The 1,805-nt window shown below is 66.5% G+C and overlaps 1 protein-coding gene across 1 annotated transcript in view; it reads right to left on the bottom strand.

Annotated features, from left to right (window-relative positions):
* Positions 1-1,189: 1,189 nt before the first annotated feature.
* LOC113408659 (CAD protein-like) overlaps positions 1,190-1,805 on the bottom strand; it is a gene marked incomplete at its 3' end in the record, with an annotated part of 1,613 nt that continues 997 nt past the window's right edge. Inside the window, exon 3 of the mRNA XM_026662021.2 lies at positions 1,190-1,321. Coding sequence (XP_026517806.1) covers positions 1,190-1,321 — 132 coding nt within the window. The remainder of the gene's footprint in view (positions 1,322-1,805) is intronic.

The raw sequence follows: 1,805 nt of genomic DNA, 5'->3' as shown, positions 1-1,805 counted from the left end.
AGCGGGAGGACAATGGGATGAGGAGAGAGGGGCCGGGGGACCTGCCCAGCCCGTTCCAGCCAGAGGGGGAACAAAGGAGGCTCAGGCGGCCTGTTTACCTGGGACAGGAGACAAAGGACAGGGGAGGAGCTGTTAGGGGAGGGGATATAGAGGGCTCAGCTGGAAGGAGGGGAGAGCAGCCAGAGCCCCCTGGATGTTCTGTGCTGAGACTGGCCAGGCTCGAGGCCCCAGAGAACTGCCTGGGCTGGGCTCCTGTGTGACGCTGGATGAGAGCCACTGCAGGCGTGGGGGGAGGAGACATTGCTCCCTCGGGATGGAGGCCCCGGGGGCCCAGAGCGAGGGGGCTCCCTGAGGGGGCCCACGGCAGAACCAGGCATGCTGGAGGCTCAGAGGTACAGTCCCAGGAGGCGCAGGGCCAGAGGGCCTACCCTTGGCAAGAGAGCGGCCTTCCTGAAAGGCCATCACGCTGGGGGGGTTACTCCCGGGGCCCCACGGAGCCGAGAGAAGGCACGAGTCCTGTGAGTCCATGACACCCCCCCACCCCACAGGGCCCAGGCCGAGAGGAGACACCGCCCCCCCATGCCCCATCTGCGCTGCAGCCCTCGCTACGCCAGGCGTGCTGCATTTCGCTCAACGTTTGCCAGCCAGCACCTCCGGCCGGCGTTTCCCATTCTCACATTAACACACACCGAAGGTTTCGGGTGGGTTCCAGCGGGGCCCAGCGTCTCTGCAGTGAGCTGGGAGTCGCTAGATAACCCGCCCAGCCAGCGCCGAGAGCTCTTTGGGGCTTTCCCCAGGCCTGGGTCGGTTTAACTCCGCCACAAGGGGTGTAAATACACACACACACACCCCTGTGGGGCAGAGAAACATTTCCCCCCCCGGCACACTGTCGAGTCGCTGCAGCTGCTGGGGGGCAGACTGCCGAGCCGGTGGGGGGCGCCGGCACAGGAGCGCTGCAGGCACACAGCCGGGGCTTTGCAGGGCAGACGAGGACCCATGGGGCAGGTTGGGGGGGTTCTGGGTGCTCACAAAAGCCAATTCGCACTGAGGTTCATCGTGCTGCCTCTGCCCAACCGGGCCTTTTCCTAGAACCTCTCCCGGCCCCCCAGCGCAGAGCATGACACTGCCTCCCGCCCTGCCTGCAGACAGGCAGCCGCAGCTCCTCCAGCCCAGACCCAGGTCGCCCCACCTCCTCCTTGCGTGCCACGTGGCAGATGTGCACGGGGCGCTGGTACAGCTGGGCCACCATGAGAATGGCCGCCACCGTCTGCTTCTCCGCGTGTGCCACGATGGGCAGGTGCCTCGGCCACTGCTCGAAGTGCTGGGGGGAGAGAGCAGAGCTGGGGGGGACCAACAGTTGTACCGGGGGAGGGGCAGAGCCTGGCACGAGGGGAGGGACAGACAGACAGCAACACTGGGGGAGCGAGGTCAGGGGGAAGAGAACAGCATTTGGGGGGACAAGACAGACGGACAGTGGCTGCCCTGTTGGCTGGGGGAGGACGGGGGGGGCACGACAGATGGATAGCAGTGCTGGGGGAGGGTTGGGGGGCAGAGCACAGCACATGGGGGCGGGGGGGACAGGACAGACGGACAGCGGCTGCAATGCAGGCTGGGGGAGGAGGGTGTCCCCACTGCAGATGCAGAGGGCAGGCTGGGCCCTCAGCCCCCGGTGGGCGCTGTGCTGCTGGCGCCAGGAATGGGGCTGGACCCCCCAACCCTTCCCGCAGGACCCACCTCCATCCACAGCGAGACGTTGTTCATCTTGAGCTCGGAGAAGGTGTCGTTCAGGTACATCTTGAGCCCGG

Source organism: Terrapene carolina, unplaced genomic scaffold (genome assembly GCF_002925995.2).
Source record: "Terrapene carolina triunguis isolate 2854851 unplaced genomic scaffold, T_m_triunguis-2.0 Scaffold21491, whole genome shotgun sequence".
Classification (NCBI taxonomy): domain Eukaryota; kingdom Metazoa; phylum Chordata; order Testudines; family Emydidae; genus Terrapene; species Terrapene triunguis.
Note: the sequence above shows the minus strand (reverse complement) of the source record. Positions and strands in the feature narration are given on the sequence as shown.